Raw genomic sequence first — 16,164 nt, forward strand, 5'->3', positions numbered from 1 at the left:
TAAAGTCATATGGCACCAGAACACAATGGCCAGACACATGGTCCATAACGTTCACCATAGGCTAGATTTGCACGAAAAGCGAAAACATACACGGGATGCCATATCAAACACAAGCCTTACATTGGGCAGTTTCCTGTGAGAATGTATGGCCTCACATCAATATGGAATAGTGGAGACACAGACAGTTTTCTGTCAAAACTTTACTAATTCTATGGTGTAATAAGGGTAAAGTTTTCTTTCTATGTGACTAGTTTGAAACATGACCAATACACCATCATTCATTTAGTCTTGTTCATAATTGCCGATGATCAAACAGAAGCCTTACATCTGGTAGTTTCCTGTGACAATGTATGGCCTCACATCAATATGGAATAGTGGAGACACAGACAGTTTTCTGTCAAAACTTTGCTAACTCTATGGTGTAAGAAGGGTAAAGTTTTCTTTCTATGTGACTAGTTTGAAACATGACCAATACACCATCATTCATTTAGTCTTGTTCATAATTGCCGATGATCAAACAGAAGCCTTACATCTGGTAGTTTCCTGTGACAATGTATTGCCTCACATCAATATATGGAATAGTGGAGACAGACTGTATACTGTCAAAACTTTACTAACTCTATGGTGTAAGAAGGGTAAAGTTTTCTTTCTATGGGACTAGTTTGAAACATGACCAATACACCATCATCATTTAGTCTTGTTCATAATGGTTGTTGCATCTATGATAGCCCTACAACTGTTGCTAGGCACACCAGACAGGCGATAGTAAAACAAGTTAGTCCATAGTTGCACCTATGACAACTCGACTCGACCACAATTTAGGCGCTTCCAGGCCTCGTTGGCGCAGTAGGCAGCGCGTCAGTCTCATAATCTAAGGTCGTGAGTTCGAGCCTCACACGGGGCAGGTGTTTTAAAGTCATATGGCACCAGAACACAATGGGCCAGACACATGGTCCATAACGTTCACAATAGGCTAGATTTGCACGAAAAGCGAAAACAACACGTGATGCCCATGATAAACACAAGCCTTACATTGGGCAGTTTCCTGTAGAATGATGGCCCACATCAATATGGAAAGTGGAGACACAGACAGTTTTCTGTCAAAACTTACTAATTCTATGGTGTAAATAAGGGTAAAGTTTTCTTTCTAGTGACTAGTTTGGAAACATGACCAATACACCATCATTCATTTAGTCTTGTTCATAATTGCCGATGATCAAACAGAAGCCTACATCTGGTAGTTTCCTGTGACAATGTATGGCCCACATCATAGGGAATAGTGGAGACACAGACAGTTTTCTGTCAAAACTTTGCTAACTCTATGGTGGGTAAGAAGGGTAAAGTTTCTTCTATGTGACAGAGTTTGAAACATGACAATACACCATCATTCATTTAGTCTTGTTCTAATTGGTTGTGCATCTATGATAGCCCTATAGCTGCTGTTAGGTACACCAGACAGGCAATTGTAGACAAGTTACTCCATGGTTTGCACCATGACAACTCGACTCGACCACAATTTAGGCGCTTCCAGGCCTCGTTGGCCAGTAGCAGCGCGTCAGTCTCATAATCGGAAGGTCGTGAGTTGAGCCCACACGGGGCAGGTGTTTAAAGTCATATGGCACCAGAACACAATGGGCCAGACACATGGTCCATAACGTTCACCATAGGCTAATTTGCACGAAAGCGAAAACATACACGCGATGCCCATGACAAACACAAGCCTTACATAGGCAGTTTCCTGTGAGAATTATGGCCTCACATCAATATGGAATAGTGGAGACACAGACAGTTTTCGGTCAAACTTGCTAACTCATAGTGTAAGAAGGGTAAAGTTTTCTTTCTATGTGACTAGTTTGAAACATGACCAATACACCATCATTCATTTAGTCTTGTTCATAATTGCCGATGATCAAACAGAAGCCTTACATCTGGTAGTTTCCTGTGACAATGTATGGCCTCACATCAATATGGAATAGTGGAGACACAGACAGTTTTCTGTCAAACTTGCTAACTCAGGTGTTAGAAGGGAAAGTTTTCTTTCTATGTGACTAGTTTGAAACTGACCAATACACATCATTCATTTAGTCTTGTTCATAATTGGTTGTGCATCTATGATAGCCCTATAGCTGCTGCTAGGCACACCAGACAGGCAATTGTAGACAAGTTACTCCATGGTTGCACCTATGACAACTCGACTCGACCACAATTTAGGCGCTTCCAGGCCTCGTTGGCGCAGTAGGCAGCGCGTCAGTCTCATAATCTGAAGGTCGTGAGTTCGAGCCTCACACGGGGCAGGTGTTTTAAAGTCATATGGCACCAGAACACAATGGGCCAGACACATGGTCCATAACGTTCACAATAGGCTAGATTTGCACGAAAAGCGAAAACATACACGCGATGCCCATGATCAAACACAAGCCTTACATTAGGCAGTTCCTGTGAGAATGTATGGCCTCAATCAATATGGAATAGTGGAGACACAGACAGTTTTCTGTCAAAACTTACTAATTCTATGGTGTAAGAAGGGTAAAGTTTTCTTTCTATGGGACTAGTTTGAACATGACCAATACACCATCATTCATTTAGTCTTGTTCATAATTGGTTGTGCATCTATGATAGCCCTATAGCTGCTGCTAGGCACACCAGACAGGCAATTGTAGACAAGTTACTCCATGGTTGCACCTATGACAACTCGACTCGACCACAATTTAGGCGCTTCCAGGCCTCGTTGGCGCAGTAGGCAGCGCGTCAGTCTCATAATCTGAAGGTCGTGAGTTCGAGCCTCACACGGGGCAGGTGTTTTAAAGTCAGATGGCACCAGAACACAATGGGCCAGACATATGGTCCATAACGTTCACAATAGGCTAGATTTGCACGAAAGCCAAACATACACGTGATGCCCAGATCAAACACAAGCCTTACATTGGGCATTTTCCTGAGAATGTATGGCCTCACATCAATATGGAATAGTGGAGACACAGACAGTTTTCTGTCAAAACTTTACTAATTCTATGGTGTAATAAGGGTAAAGTTTTCTTTCTATGTGACTAGTTTGAAACATGACCAATACACCATCATTCATTTAGTCTTGTTCATAATTGCCGATGATCAAACAGAAGCCTTACATCTGGTAGTTTCCTGTGACAATGTATTGCCTCACATCAATATATGGAATAGTGGAGACACAGACTGTATACTGTCAAAACTTTACTAACTCTATGGTGTAAGAAGGGTAAAGTTTTCTTTCTATGTGACTATTGTAACATGAGCAATACACAATCATTCATTCAGCTTGTTCATAACTGCCGATGATAAACAGAAGCCTTACATCTGGTAGTTTCCTGTGACAATGTAGGTGCTCACATCAATATGGAATAGTGGAGACACAGACAGTTTTCTGTCAAAACTTTACTAATCTATGGTGTAAGAAGGGTAAAGTTTTTCTTTCATGGGACTAGTTTGAAACATGACCAATACACCATCATTCATTTAGTCTTGTTCATAATTGGTTGTGCATCTATGATAGCCCTACAACTGTTGCTAGGCACACCAGACAGGCGATAGTAAAACAAGTTAGTCCATAGTTGCACCTATGACAACTCGACTCGACCACAATTTAGGCGCTTCCAGGCCTCGTTGGCGCAGTAGGCAGCGCGTCAGTCTCATAATCTGAAGGTCGTGAGTTCGAGCCTCACACGGGGCAGTGTTTTTAAAGTCAGATGGCACCAGAACACAATGGGCCAGACATATGGCCATAACGTTCACAATAGGTTAGATTTGCACGGAAAGCGAAAACATACACGGGAGCCCATGATCAAACACAAGCCTTACATTGGGCAGTTTCCTGTGAGAATGTATGGCCTCACATCAATATGGAATAGTGGAGACACAGACAGTTTTCTGTCAAAACTTTACTAATTCTATGGTGTAAGAAGGGTAAAGTTTTCTTTCTATGTGACTAGTTTGAAACATGACCAATACACCATCATTCATTTAGTCTTGTTCATAATTGGTTGTGCATCTATGATAGCCCTATAGCTGCTGCTAGGCACACCAGACAGGCAATTGTAGACAAGTTACTCCAGGTTGCACCTATGACAACTCGACTCGACCACAATTTAGGCGCTTCCAGGCCTCGTTGGCGCAGTAGGCAGCGCGTCAGTCTCATAATCTGAAGGTCGTGAGTTCGAGCCTCACACGGGGCAGGTGTTTTAAAGTCAGATGGCACCAGAACACAATGGGCCAGACACATGGTCCATAACGTTCACCATAGGCTAGATTTGCACGAAAAGCGAAAACATACACGTGATGCCCATGATCAAACACAAGCCTTACATTGGGCAGTTTCCTGTGAGAATGTATGGCCTCACATCAATATGGAATAGTGGAGACAGACAGTTTACTGTCAAAACTTTACTAACCTATGGTGTAAGAAGGGTAAAGTTTTCTTTCTAGTGTACTAGTTTGAAACATGACCAACACACCATCATTCATTTAGTCTTGTTTTCATAATTGCCGATGATCAAACAGAAGCCTTACATCTGGTAGTTTCCTGTGACAATGTATGGCCTCACATCAATATGGAATAGTGGAGACACAGACAGTTTTCTGTCAAAACTTTGCTAACTCTATGGTGTAAGAAGGGTAAAGTTTTCTTTCTATGTGACTAGTTTGAAACATGACCAATACACCATCATTCATTTAGTCTTGTTCATAATTGGTTGTGCATCTATGATAGCCCTACAACTGTTGCTAGGCACACCAGACAGGCGAAGAAAACAAGTTAGTCCATAGTTGCACCTATGACAACTCGACTCGACCACAATTTAGGCGCTTCCAGGCCTCGTTGGCGCAGTAGGCAGCGCGTCAGTCTCATAATCTGAAGGTCGTGAGTTGAGCCTCACACGGGGCAGGTGTTTTAAAGTCAGATGGCACCACAACACAAGATCCCCATACGTTCACCATAGGCTAGATTTGCATGAAAATCCAAAACGTACATGTGATGCCAATAATCATTGGTGGTACGTTGGTCATGCACCACGATTTGTTCAGTCTTGTTCATAATTTCTGATGACCAAACAGAAGCCTTACATCGGGCAGTTTCCTGTGATAATGTATCGTCTCACATCAATATATGGAATAGTGGAGATACAAACTGATACAAATCTTTACTGTGTTTAACTGTGTGGTGTAAGACTGTCAAATTTGTAAGTAGTTATCTGAAGGTTGCAAGTTCAATCCTCACATGGGGCACGTGTTTTAAAGTCAAATAACAACAAAACAATGGGCGAGACATAGAGCAGAAAAGGTGATTCAACTCAGTTGCCTGATGACATTGTTCCTTGTCAAAAACCACTGGAACAGCATAATGTAAATTCTATTTGGGGGTGGATTTTCTAATTAAAATAAGGAATGTTTGGCCTTGAGTTATTGTTTATTCATTAATAAATATTCACATGAGAAACATGCTGACGTCAAAAGTGTATAGATCTTCCCAAGGTTAACAAAGCCAGTAAGGCTTTCTATAATGCCTGTTTGTATTTAGTATGCTGTATGACTGACAAAGTTGGGTGCAGGAGCAGAAAGTAAAAGAAACAATGTGCTCGTTTCTAGATCAGTGAGGTAGACATAGGCAAAACATTTGGCCAATCCATAATTTATGGTGTTTACTGATGTTGTTTTGTCATGGTACTACTTTTGTACAAATTTTTATCAGGCCAGTACATTTGAAGATTTTTGTTTTATTTTGCAAGCCAAATTGTCAGGAAAATTACTTTTGGCATGAGTAATTAGCTGGATCATGAAATAATTCTACACAGTTGACACAACCAAAACCTGCTATAAAAATCTCCACACACACGTTACTCAACACACACAACAGAAAATTGACTTTATACACATATACATATTAGTTTCCCCTGACACCAATTAGCAGTGTCCCAGATAGTGCAGTCAGAAGCCAACATACAATTAGGATTATCTGGATTGGATGAATGGGCTCATTAAGCACAATGAACTAACTGCTCTCTAACAGCATCATAACTGTGTGTGTGTGTCTGTGTGAGGAGCAAGTGCATGGATTTATGTGTGTTTGTGTCAGAGAGAGAGAGAGAGAGAGAGAGAGATCTGTGTGTGTTTGTGTATGACATTTATTTAAGGATAAAGTGATAAAGGCTAATAAAGACAATGGATGGAGAGGACTACGATGAGAAAAAAAAAATCACACCATTGATGATTGAAGTTTTGCTCAGAATTCAGAAAAAGCACCTTTGTCTAAGAATATTTTGCTAGAGCGGTGTGAATGAAGAAGGTGCTTGTGAAAAACAAAGCATCTTTCTATACCAAGACAGATAAAGGAAAATCTAGTCATGCATGTTGTTTACAGCTCATTATTCAGAGTAATCACAATTTAATTCAGAAGGGCAAATACTTACTGAACCTTTATCCGAACAAACACAAATCGTGTTGTTCACATTTTTCAGTAGCTCGTCATACTTGTTTTGCTTTGTACAAAAGCTTCTGTTTACCATTTCAGCCAATGCATTTGTTTGTTTCTGTACCTTCAGCATCTGCAATACTCTTTAAAGATATGCATAAGAAGTCCATCCATCCTGTGGCAGCAGGTTAAGCAGGACATTCTAGATGTCCCTCTTCCCAGAAATGTTTTCCAGCTTCTCCTGGGGGATCCAGATAGCTTTCCAGACCAGATGGGCTATGTAAGCCCTCCAGCAAGTTCTAGGTTTGCCCCCGGGTCTCCTGACAGTCTGATGAGCCCAGAAAAACTCCAAAGGAAGGTGTTCAGGTGGCATCCTAATCTGATGCCTGAACGACCTCAGCTGGCCACAACATGAAAGCTGCCTGCAGATTTCCGAGCTCCTGACCCCACCTCTAAACTCATTTCGGCTGCTTGTATCCACAATATCATTGTTCCGGTCACTACCCAAAGCTCATGGCCATAGGCAAGAACTGAAATAAAGATTGACTGATAAAGTGAAGCACCTATCTGCATTTTGATCTTACACTCCATTTTACCATCTTTATGAATAAGATCCCAAGATATTTAAACTCCTCCACTTGGAGCAGCAACTAACTCCAAACCTAGAGGATTCCACTGTTTTCTGGCAAAAACCTTGGCCTCAGACTTGGAGGTGCTGGCTCTCATCCTAGCCACTTCACATTTGGCTGGAAACCAATCTTCAGACTCTGCCTCAACCACAGAGGATTTTTAGCTAGCTTAAGAACTCCTCAAAGTGCTCTTTCCAAAGCTCAACAATATCCCCTCACCAGCTGAACACAGCCTGAGCTAAGCCCTGCTTTGCCTTCCTTAGTCATTGTACGGTTTACCTGACTAACAGAAAGTCTTTCTTCATGGCCTCCCTGAACTTCTCCCATACCCAGGTTTTTGCCTCAGTTACAGGCCCCTGGTACTTGTCTGCTCCTTCAAGAGACCCCTGGGCTAACACTAAACACAACACTGAAAGGTCCCCTTCTTCAGCTTAACAGCCTCCTTCATGGCTGGTGTCCATCAGCTGGTTCTTAGGTTGCCACAACAACAAGCACAATGACCTTCTGACTGCAGCCCCTAGCAGCCACAACCAGACTGCTCTTCTCTTCACCTGAGTGTCAAAGACATTTGGCCTCAAATCTGATGATGTGACCACAAAAGTGTTCTGGTACCGACTTCACTTATGGATGCCTTCACTGACCCTTATGAATTAGCCCAGAGGGAGCTGTAGCACCTTGCACAGGAAAAATGAAACATCAAGTCTCTAGTGGCCAGGCCTTGACTTATCGGGCTCGGCGGGGCAAAGGGTGAGGATGCAGAAACCTGGAGGGGGTGAATCGGAGGAATGGTCTCGAGTGGTTTGTTATGGACTTTGGTGCTAGTCATGGATTTGCCATAACAAACACTATGTTTAAGCATAAATAGTGATATGTGCTTATTAATCAATGTGATACTTGTCTTGGTCTGTTCAAGTGGGATCAAATAAGGAAGAGAAATTAAGACTAGACTCAATTCCAAAGCATAAGCATGACTATATTGTGAATGTGATTTGTTTTTGTTGTTTTACAATGGGAAATTGTGAATGTTTTTTAAGCATATTCTGGTCCATTAAATTTGAGCAACACTAAGCTAAATTCCAGCCCTTTGATTTCAATAATAAAAAAATAGGAAACTCTAACACTTACCCAGGGCCTGCGTTGCAAATGCTGCCATGGCACTCTGCAGTCTGTCTGGTCGGACCGCCTGAACCAATAACAGCTAGGGAGTGCAAAGAGAAAAAGATAAACTGAGAAAGATCAGGTGTCCATTTAAACACAAGGTCAATACCAGTCATATCATCATACTGAGAACACAATACACAAAGTAAATGAGTAAGTCCATTAGTTTGACAATGAAGTGGGCATACTTGACTTTAGTGATAAGTGACTTCTGTCTTGCTCATGATTTGAAATGAGATTATCTAAATCTTCATTCTCAAACTACAAACTACTTGCAAAGAAGCTTTCACAACTGTTTTAAGTGTGTGTAGACTTTTGACATACTCTGTAAATAACAACAAGCTGTTCCATCTGGTTGATGAAATGACTGGTTTTTGATTGAAAGCTGACCTGCTGAAAGGGAGAAATCTTCTTGGCAAAGGAGGATGGGATTTCCTGTTCACACTGTGAGCTCTGCGAGAAGGACAGCCAAAGGTCTGAGTCACTCAAACACAGGGACTGGTAGAGGGCTGGGAATGTTGCCTGTACAAAAGGGATGGTAAAAGTTAAAACGTCAAAATACAGATCAAGAAATAGATCAAATATTAAGCTCAGTAAGAAATGATTTTCTGACATTCTTTTTTTGTGTCTACTAGTTTAAGAAAATATCGCAATGCCAAAAATGTTTTCATAATTAAGCATTAACATTGCACTTTTGTCACACATTGCATACACATAAAATGTGGTAATAATGTACGTATTTGGTGTTAAGTGTATATGTGTGTGTGTCACTGTGTATATCATTGCGTTTACTTTAAAAATGGCCAATGCCCCATGCCTCTCCTGATCAATCCATGAAGGGAACTCCTGCAGAGAGAGAAGAGGTGTAACAGACAAAAATAATATGTTGAGTTTTATTACTGTTAGAAAAAAAAATTGCACTCTTACCTCTTTCTTAAACATTTCTCCCACGACGGATCCAGTGAAGACATCCCATTCCTACAGTAACAAGTAGTGTTAACATTTGACAGGTCCACAGCTAAAAACTTTTTACTTAATTTGCCACTGAATTCAGTGCTGAGGAAACCCTAAAAATGCAGATACTAAATTTACAAAGATACTCACACTCTCCTGGAAGAGTTCAGGGTACATGCCTTTCACAAAGTGCATAGCAAACATCAACTGGTCAGCCTGAAACAAAGAGAAGGAAGGAAAGAGAAATTTATGCACATATGAGAATGTTATTTTTCCCTTCTCATCTATAAATAAAGGAAATAATAATAGACCATGAAATGCTAACATCTCTACTAGACTGAATGGGTAAACACTCTGATATTCCCATTGTATAATATGCAGCTCATCCTGGCAAACCAAAGGGTTTGGAAAGGGTTGCTACACAGTGACAAACAACCCAGGGACTTCAAGGTCTACACTAGTTGTTGAATCATCCTCACACACGCTCTCTCCCTGTGCCTCCCTGCCCCTTTCCTTCTTGTGAAATAGCAGAGTTTGAGAGAAACAACAGACAAACTGATAACAGTCAGTAATCAAGATGCTTATCCCGCTCCCACCCACGGAGAGAAAGAGAAAGACAGTGACCAAGAGAATTCAGTGGATACAGTGAATATGAAAGAATGCAGAAATCCAATAAATACACATTTACATACACACAATCAGCGATGCAAACACATTCACGCACATACACACCAGATGGATGATGCTTTTTTTCTTCCCAACCATCCTCTTATGCCACATTTTTATTTTCTGATTACCAATCTACGTTGTAAATTATTAAAGACATATAAGAGACAGAAAGGACAATAGAAAACGAATTACTGGCCAACTTCATGTAAAAACCCCTTTTTCCAAAATTGAGGATGTTTTTGTAATTTTGTCATCTCCAGCATTCCTAATGTTATACTTCAAATTGTGCATACAATGTTTAAAGAAACATGGCTATTATACTTTTTCTTACATACTTAACCTATAAAATTAACTTCTGAAAGTTCCAAAAGCATTATATTAAAGCCTTTTTACACCATACTATTACAATATTATATTATATTATATTATTATTATTTTTGCTCCAAATCACAATAGCAAAATACTAATTCACCAAATTTAATAATAGATAGTGTGCCTAATTCACATTGAGCTGCTACACTGCTTCTGTGCTGGTCATGTGTATTTATTTAAATTGTATTTTATGCACTTAACTGGCTGGCAAGGAGAATCAATTTAGAAGTAGCATGCTGTTCAATAATACTTCTCAATGGTGTGTGTGAAAAGTGGCAATAGGTCAAATGACTGTGTTAATCTAATCAGTTTGGCTATTCACAGAAGCTGCTATCACTGGTACCAGATGTAGGCACTGCTGCTGAAAAATCAGGTACATAAGGGAGATGGTAGTCTATCCGAGAAAACCTCTTTTGCAGCCACAGTAGCTATAATCATTCAGATGTGTTTATTGAATGCTTGCTGAATTACAGCATCACTGGATGAGACTAAACCCCATTGGAGTACTTTTGTCTTTTAATCCACCCATCTTAAACTCTATACTACTAGCAAGAATACTAGTATAGTGCTATGGTGCAACTAACCAATGCAAGCCAATCTTATGCCTCTATGTTTAACCTAAAGTTTTAAAACATAGGACCAAACCATGTGGGACCTATATACACAAAACCACATGACCCACAATATTCCTGCGTCAAGCTGTTTATATGAGAAGCATTAAGGTGAAGCATTCAGGTTAAGGTGAATAACTGAGAGACTAAGAGAATTGTTTAACAAAATTAAAGTTGTTTCTAATAAGGTAATGCTAATTATATTCCATCAGTCAGTGGTAGGCATCTGGGCACATGCAAGAACTGAGTTGAAAAATTTTTTTGTTTATAACTAAATGAAAAGGAAACTTTTTACCAGTTTAAAACAGTTAGACAAGCTCATACTCCTCCAATATATATATATATATAAAATAAAGCAAGCTAAATAAACAAGCAATGTCTAAGTAGTTCTACAATTTACACATCAAAATTTTCACAGCACATCTCTACCTGTCACCTAATGTTATATTCCGTACCATAACCAACAGCTGTAGAACCAGCTTGAGCTGCGGTGAGGCTAACCTTCAGGCTACATTTAGACTTGAGCTCATCACTACCATGCCCTCTTTCTGACCCTCTCCACAGTCCGTCTCTTGATCTGATGTCTAGATGATTTACACCAAGCTGCCAAGTTCAACTCCATCTATCAAAGTGACAGCGTGCACAGTTCACCCGAGAGAGCCGAGCATCCATGATATGACTGATCAAAAAAAGAATGGCACAATGTCCTGTTTTTCATGTCTGTGTGTGTGTATATGTATGTGTCAGAAAGAAATGAAGCAAACAGAGTGCAATGAGGATAAAAGTCTGCGAGTGTTTGCGTGAACTGCTGCCATACTGACATTCTGACAGGACAGGAACCTCAGTAGACAGTACAACCTGGAATATGTCACATTTGAGCACATCACTGCAACTCAAAGTACTGCATGTACAGAGAGGAGCTTCAGCTCTCTCTCTCACACACACACACACACACACACACACACACACACACACACACACACACACACACACACACACACCACAGTTGACCTCCTGAATGCTTATACCTGCCACCCCACAAACAGGCATACACAAAGACCTAACCTAACAAATGTTTACACATAGACATCCATCTACAATAAACACACAAAGATACAAACCTTTACAACTTTACCTCTCTAAAATATAATCTCCTCAGAGTACAACCCTCCAGTGCACACCAATGTGTTGAAAAGAAAAACTTTCATAGTTCCTGTCACATGTTCTCCATGGACAAACATTTCTGAAAACATGGAGATTTGCTCAGGTGCTGTGCATGGAAGTGACAAAGTGCACGTAATGCTGCATTTGAGGTACTTGTATTTTGTCACAGTAAGTTACAACTCTAGGTCACTGCGGGGGTAAAAAATATCTACACTTGTCTGATTATGTTCATATTGTTCTTTTTATTCAACAAAGTTTTTATTTAAACTTGATATTGGTCGACAAAGTAACAAATATACAGTATCCATTAAGTGTGACCAAATCAGCCCTAAAATGATGAATGAAATAGAATATTCCTCAGAAAACCCAATATCTGTAATATATATTACACACCTGCAAACATATGACAAATTTCAGATTTAAATATACTACTTATCAATTAAGAAAATATGATGAAGTTTCAAATAATATTATATGTCCAAATCCAGACAGTATTGCTTGAATATGATATATTTTATCACAGCTTTGATGTGTCTAGCCATACTCAATCAATATCTTATTAAGCAGATTCAGTTGTGTGTGGTGGAATTGATCAAAAATACAGAGTGCCTACCACTGGCTGGTTTGTTAAGCTTTCTTCCGAAGATGCATATATCATGATGTTTTTTTACTCTTGACTCTGTTCTCCTGTTAAATTATACTCTTCTCCCATTATCACTTACTATCCGCCCTTTATCTTTTCATTAGACCCCCTCTCTCCCCCTGGAAGTTATCTGTTTTGCAGCACAGATGTTGACAGGAGTGCTGATAATGTAGTCCAATGTTTCCTCTCTACTAATGACTGGGCTGGTACTGTCTAAAAGCATGTGTGTATTGGGTTGATAGCCTATAGACATGATCAGCAGTTAACAGCCACACTGACTCTACCATGACCATACAGGCAGCACACACACACACAGACACACACACACACACACACACACACACACACAGAAGACAGAGAAATTACATTTACCATTTACTACCCAATTGTTCTGTTGGTCAATATTTGACACAATTACTGTGCTAGCATGACTGTAGAAGTATGTAAATGTGGTGTGTTTATCTGATTGTGCATCTGGTCTAAGCAATCAATAAGAATGCAATTATACTAGTCCTCCATGTTATAAAGATGCACGTGCATCTGCTAGAGACAAACCAACCTTGTTACTGGTAAAAAAATGTAGCCTAAAGCTTTAAGCCTGCCATCTTAACTTGCATTATTATTGTAAATTACAGTAGTGAGGGAGATAGGGTAGGCATACTAAAACAGGAGCATGCAGAAGAAACCAACATGCCTTTATAATACATGTACTTCCTGTTAAATGGAATTTAATATTTGTTCAGAGTTAACCGAATTTAAGTTAAGAACATATTCCTTTTAGGCTTTGCTATACTAAATTGACTGTTGACTTTATTTGCAGAGTCAGCCTATATTTTATTTAGTTATCAGTCAACTCAGTCATAACAACATTAGGCAGCTTGCCAAAAAAAATTCTCTGTAGCTGAAAAAAATGGTGAGTGACGTGTTTATGGCAGATTGCCGTTTTCAGGTCAATATCCTATCATTTGAATCAATTTAACAAAGAGCAGCAAGGCCAAAATACAGGTGTTGGGTTTACTTCAAAACAGGCTGATCCTCTTTTCCATCTTTTGCAATGCAAACCTGCTGTAACTATCCACGTATCACGATACAAATCACTGTAGCAATGACAGGAAATTTTAGAAGTGCTGAAACCATTTCTGTGTGTATTACCTTGAAAAGCGACCGGCAGACATATTCGTACACCATATTCTTCAAGCTGGCTTCCAAAGCAGCAATTCTGGCTTCTGTATTCTCTGCTTCCTAAAATGCACACACATACATACACACAAGCACACAATGAGAGAAGAAAAGGGACAAAAGGAAAAGGAGCAGTTAAACTGGTGAGAAGTATGAAGGATATGCTGCCACTAAAGAGATTTAAAGATTTCTCAGCCTTCATTAATATGATAGTACAGGACATGTGTCTTTGTTATGTGCTTTTATGTGCTTCAGTGATTAAAGGAGTCAGCAGTAACATTTTTATTCCAAAGTGTTCTCTCTTTTGTCACATCAAACCTGAATGTTTTAGGGTCGGCCAACAGCCACATAGAGAAAGACACACACACTTGACCTGTATTTTTGTTCTTTTATTTCAAAAGCCTTCATTCCTTTTCTCGCTGACATACAAATTATCACAGAGAGATAAAAACTAAAGTTTGTGTCTGATCTCTTGGGCGGGATAGAAGTAAAACTTTAGGGAAAGAAACATCCCTTTAATTTTGTTTCTGACGCAACTAACTGAGGTGTGTTTTATGATGAGTTAACGAGGCAATTATGCTAATCCCAGTTCATTAAAAGAGAGAAACTTGAATTTAGAAGGCATACAGTTGCATTTTTCTGTTGAATAAGAGGGAAAAAATATCAGATGTCAGGAAAGTTTTCAAATTTCAAACCTGGATTGAAACTAATTCCAAATACCTTTTAGGTGTTTACTATTATGTGCATAAAACCTCAAATTACACAGCTAAAAGAAGGCTGTGAATTTGGGTTTGCAGATTCTCTTCCAAATCTCAGGAAGAATCTACAATCATTCGATACGACAAATAAACAAATGATATAAAGGGAGCGAGAGTCCATGAAGTATTTAGACCGCACTCACTGAACACACACCAGCTGACCAGCTGCTGCCTGGTGACTTTTTTGGATGACGGCACTGGCTCTAACAACCCACACAGGATTTTGGGAATTAGTGCTCAATCTCTCAACCCAATGTCTGTATGTGTGTGTGTGTACTCTGGTTATCAGACAGTGTTTGGTCCTCAGATGGAGAACAGCAGTTTTATAGGCAGTCCACGATGCTCCCTAGCTGCACAGGTCAGAGTGAGATCAATTTGCTAAAGAAAACAATGAGCTAAAATAAAATCAAGCTGACCTGAACTTAAATAAGATCATATAAAATATTCCAAATAATGGAAGCAGAATTAAGTTTGGCTTACCAAAGCAGCACTGAAAAGAATTTCAGCAAACAGCAAAGAAATACCATATTTCTATTGCAATGTGAATACCATATTTCTATTGCAATGTGCCCATGACAATGCAATGTTTTTTTTTCATTTATATTTGTACAATAAGAAATGTTACAAAATCTCCTACATGCACAACTGATACCAACAACATTGTGGACTAATAAAACTGTATGACTTTATGTCTGTAACTTTTTACATTTTCATTAACTATTTGTGTGAAGATGCAACAACAAAAGGATGAAGATTAAGTTCTTATTTGCGCCGTAAAAGTAACCCCATCATGATGGATGCATTTTGTTTGTGTCCAGCCAATCTCAAAAAAAGCAGTAAGTAGTTTGTTTGTTTTTTCTTTCAGATTTGATTTCCACACAGACCAACCCAAAGCAGACTCTTTAAAGGAATAGTTTGATATTTTGGAAAATATGTTTGGATGTAAATTGTGGGACATGTTGGACAATTTCTTGCCCCTGAGCAGTTGCCAGGCAACCAGTGGAGACTCTAGGAAGTTACTGTGCCTGGCAAAGAAACTGTCTGGCACAGAAATCCCTGTAAAATGGTGAACTGTCATTTTTACACTTTGGTTTCTGTACAGATTAAACAAGATATAACTAGTTAGGCAGAGTTTAGAGTTGCTGTTAGGGTGTTTTTTTTATCTTAAGAGTCCAACTGAACCACAGTTTACACTTAAAGCAGCCAACTGTAATATATGTACAGTAAAAATGTGCTTTTGAGTGAATGAAATAGTATTTTTGTTTATCATTGGAATTATTTATATATCTATCTAGTAGCATTGAGGTGTTTTATTGATGTTGGTTTAAGGCCATATTATTTGGAACAGTTTTGTGAAAGTAACAGACTGACTGGTGGCTGAAGATGTAAGTACTATAAGCCTTGTGAAGCATCCAGTCACCTTCTTAGCTTGAAGAGCCCTTTGGAAGAGGCGAAGAAAAGAAGCTAGACTGAAGCGATACATGTTGTTGATCTTCGACAGGTCGGTGATGACAAAATACATCTTGCTGGCGCTCTCTGCAAGAGGCAGGTAGGCATCCCGCTCCTTGGGGAAAAAAAGGAGAAAGAGAAT

The 16,164-nt window shown here is 39.5% G+C and overlaps 1 protein-coding gene and 5 non-coding genes across 6 annotated transcripts in view; 5 read left to right on the forward strand and 1 right to left on the reverse strand.

Moving 5' to 3' along the window:
• Positions 1-832: 832 nt before the first annotated feature.
• On the forward strand, positions 833-904 carry trnam-cau (transfer RNA methionine (anticodon CAU)). The gene has a single exon. It is a non-coding gene; the product is annotated as a tRNA-Met (tRNA).
• A 1,317-nt stretch (positions 905-2,221) lies between these two features.
• On the forward strand, positions 2,222-2,294 carry trnam-cau (transfer RNA methionine (anticodon CAU)). The gene has a single exon. It is a non-coding gene; the product is annotated as a tRNA-Met (tRNA).
• A 428-nt stretch (positions 2,295-2,722) lies between these two features.
• Positions 2,723-2,795, forward strand: trnam-cau (transfer RNA methionine (anticodon CAU)). Its single transcript has one exon. It is a non-coding gene; the product is annotated as a tRNA-Met (tRNA).
• Positions 2,796-3,630: 835 nt separating this feature from the next.
• On the forward strand, positions 3,631-3,703 carry trnam-cau (transfer RNA methionine (anticodon CAU)). Its single transcript has one exon. It is a non-coding gene; the product is annotated as a tRNA-Met (tRNA).
• Positions 3,704-4,132: 429 nt separating this feature from the next.
• On the forward strand, positions 4,133-4,205 carry trnam-cau (transfer RNA methionine (anticodon CAU)). Its single transcript has one exon. It is a non-coding gene; the product is annotated as a tRNA-Met (tRNA).
• A 2,561-nt stretch (positions 4,206-6,766) lies between these two features.
• Positions 6,767-16,164, reverse strand: part of LOC104920114 (cytoplasmic dynein 2 heavy chain 1) — a 61,920-nt gene continuing 52,522 nt past the window's right edge. The window contains exons 75-82 of the mRNA XM_027280204.1: positions 15,994-16,137; positions 13,789-13,878; positions 9,328-9,393; positions 9,151-9,201; positions 9,016-9,069; positions 8,614-8,745; positions 8,191-8,263; positions 6,767-7,828 (exon numbers count right to left, since the gene is read on the reverse strand). Of these exons, the coding sequence (XP_027136005.1) occupies positions 7,770-7,828; positions 8,191-8,263; positions 8,614-8,745; positions 9,016-9,069; positions 9,151-9,201; positions 9,328-9,393; positions 13,789-13,878; positions 15,994-16,137 (669 nt within the window). The 3' untranslated portion in view covers positions 6,767-7,769. The remainder of the gene's footprint in view (positions 7,829-8,190; positions 8,264-8,613; positions 8,746-9,015; positions 9,070-9,150; positions 9,202-9,327; positions 9,394-13,788; positions 13,879-15,993; positions 16,138-16,164) is intronic.

The sequence above is a fragment of the Larimichthys crocea genome, chromosome VII (genome assembly GCF_000972845.2).
Source record: "Larimichthys crocea isolate SSNF chromosome VII, L_crocea_2.0, whole genome shotgun sequence".
NCBI lineage: Eukaryota > Metazoa > Chordata > Actinopteri > Sciaenidae > Larimichthys > Larimichthys crocea.